The sequence below is a fragment of the Sphaeroforma arctica genome (genome assembly GCF_001186125.1).
Source record: "Sphaeroforma arctica JP610 unplaced genomic scaffold supercont1.2304, whole genome shotgun sequence".
Taxonomy (NCBI): domain Eukaryota; class Ichthyosporea; order Ichthyophonida; genus Sphaeroforma; species Sphaeroforma arctica.
Genome location: NW_014038254.1, coordinates 5,643 through 7,486, shown reverse-complemented (window position 1 = coordinate 7,486; position 1,844 = coordinate 5,643). Strand labels below are relative to the sequence as shown.

General features: G+C 43.5%; 1 protein-coding gene across 1 annotated transcript; it reads left to right on the top strand.

Moving 5' to 3' along the window:
- Positions 1-614: 614 nt before the first annotated feature.
- Positions 615-1,735, top strand: SARC_12440 (hypothetical protein; the record flags this gene model as incomplete). Its single annotated transcript, XM_014293455.1, has 3 exons — positions 615-752; positions 1,005-1,124; positions 1,447-1,735. The coding sequence occupies 3 exons, from the start codon at positions 615-617 to the stop codon at positions 1,531-1,533; spliced, it is 345 nt and encodes a 114-aa protein (XP_014148930.1). The 3' UTR covers positions 1,534-1,735.
- Between the last annotated feature and the right edge of the window lie 109 nt (positions 1,736-1,844).

Sequence of the window (1,844 nt, the reverse complement as noted above, 5' to 3'; positions counted from 1 at the left end):
CTGTCTAGTTTTCTTGCAGTGATCTACCATGGTTTCATTCAACACACAAGAACTCACCGTAAGTTCCGCTGTTTTCTTCTAGGTAAACGAATCGTGCTCGGCAACTGCCCGTCGCTACTGGTTATCGGGACCTAAGAAGGGGACTTGGGACTACTTGTAAGCTTCAAAGTCGTGCGGTTGCTCATAATTGATACTGCATGCTCTTGATTCGCCCCCGTATTGATGTGGTCGTTGTTTCAGGACAACGTTGTCTGTGAAAATCAACACCGTATGGCCAAGCATAAGACCGGCGCAGGCAGCTCATCTGTCTCTGATACTTCAACTGTATACAGCTTCGATTGTAGCATTCAAAAATTTCTCTTTTCTGGCAAGTTGTATACTCAATGACCTAAGTCACACCCTGAGACGTAAACAGAGCCAACCATTGCCTATATGGTGTTTCATTCGTCGATTTCGAGCTTCCGGCGTGCTGGTGGCTCGATTCTGAAACGTATTCCTTATTCTCCAGTGAGGAACGGAACACCACACGAGATAAAGGTTCATCAGCCACTTCTTTATACACACATATATATATAGTCTTGATTATCCACCAACTTGTTCAATCACCAAACAGCATGAACCATGTGGGTTTACCGGATGGTGTCAGTGCTGGAGTGGATGAGAAAGGAGAACCTATTTTCTACTTCGTTCTCTTCTCACCCTTCCCTGGTTTTATGTTGGGCGTCCTTGACTGGCCGTCAATTCGACAATTGGTGAGTCTCTCGTAGGTTGTCCTTGATATCTGCCTCTACAGATAACAAATTGGCTACATAGAATACTGCCCTGGATACTTGTAGATCATTGGTGGAACAAGTTAAATTCTACCAAACCTAGCGGCAGTGAACTTCCGGTTTTCCAAAACTTTCAGCTTCGGTCTGATTTTCCGCTTCCGCGTTTAATCTTCATCACTACACTACGCTCACTCGATCAATACGTTCTGCTCACCAATACTATCCCACTTACAGCTCTTGTATCTTCCGAGTGGGCTGAGCGTACCTATATTGAAGTGGGGCTTTATTGTTCGCACAGATAAAAATGGTGTGGTTACTCGCACTTGGCAAGACCACAGTGGCGAAACCTTCCAGGTAGGTATACGCCAAACTATATGGTCATGCTTGTGCAATGAAGAGATGTATAATCATCACGTTCCCAATCATATCATGTTGTTGCCAGTTTGTATACTGTAATATTGTTTAGGCTGGGTGCGGTGCCTTTATAATCGCAGACGCGGCTTCAGTAAGATTATTTTGCCTTTTTGATCTGTAATCCTATTTGTTTTTAGCTCAATGCATATCTGTTTCTCAGTGTATCGTATATCTGAGCTAACCTCAATGACGACTTTCAATTTACTCATGTCATATGCACACAATTCTCTCTCACCCGTGTACTTTATCCTCAATACTGAAGCTCACCGCCGTCGAGGTGACCAAAGGAGGCCTCTATGTAGGCGGATTGCACAATAACTTCGTAGGATTCTTGAAGATCGACAAATAGAGCTAGGTAACCTATACGTGGACAACTCGCCAAAAATGTTATCACCCATAGTACTACTTAGACGGGGCAATTCTAGCTTGCTCTGTGGCATTGAGCTGAACAATTTCTGTCGTCTAAATGAAGTAGTAAGTAAGTTTGTGTAGTATAAGGTAGCGTTATATAGCACCATTACTGCTTCCCGATTAAAGCTATTACCAACAGAATCTAGTTCACTTCAGAGTATTGTTATTTCACACACACACACACACACACACACACACACACAACACACACATACACACACACACACACACACACACACACACACACAC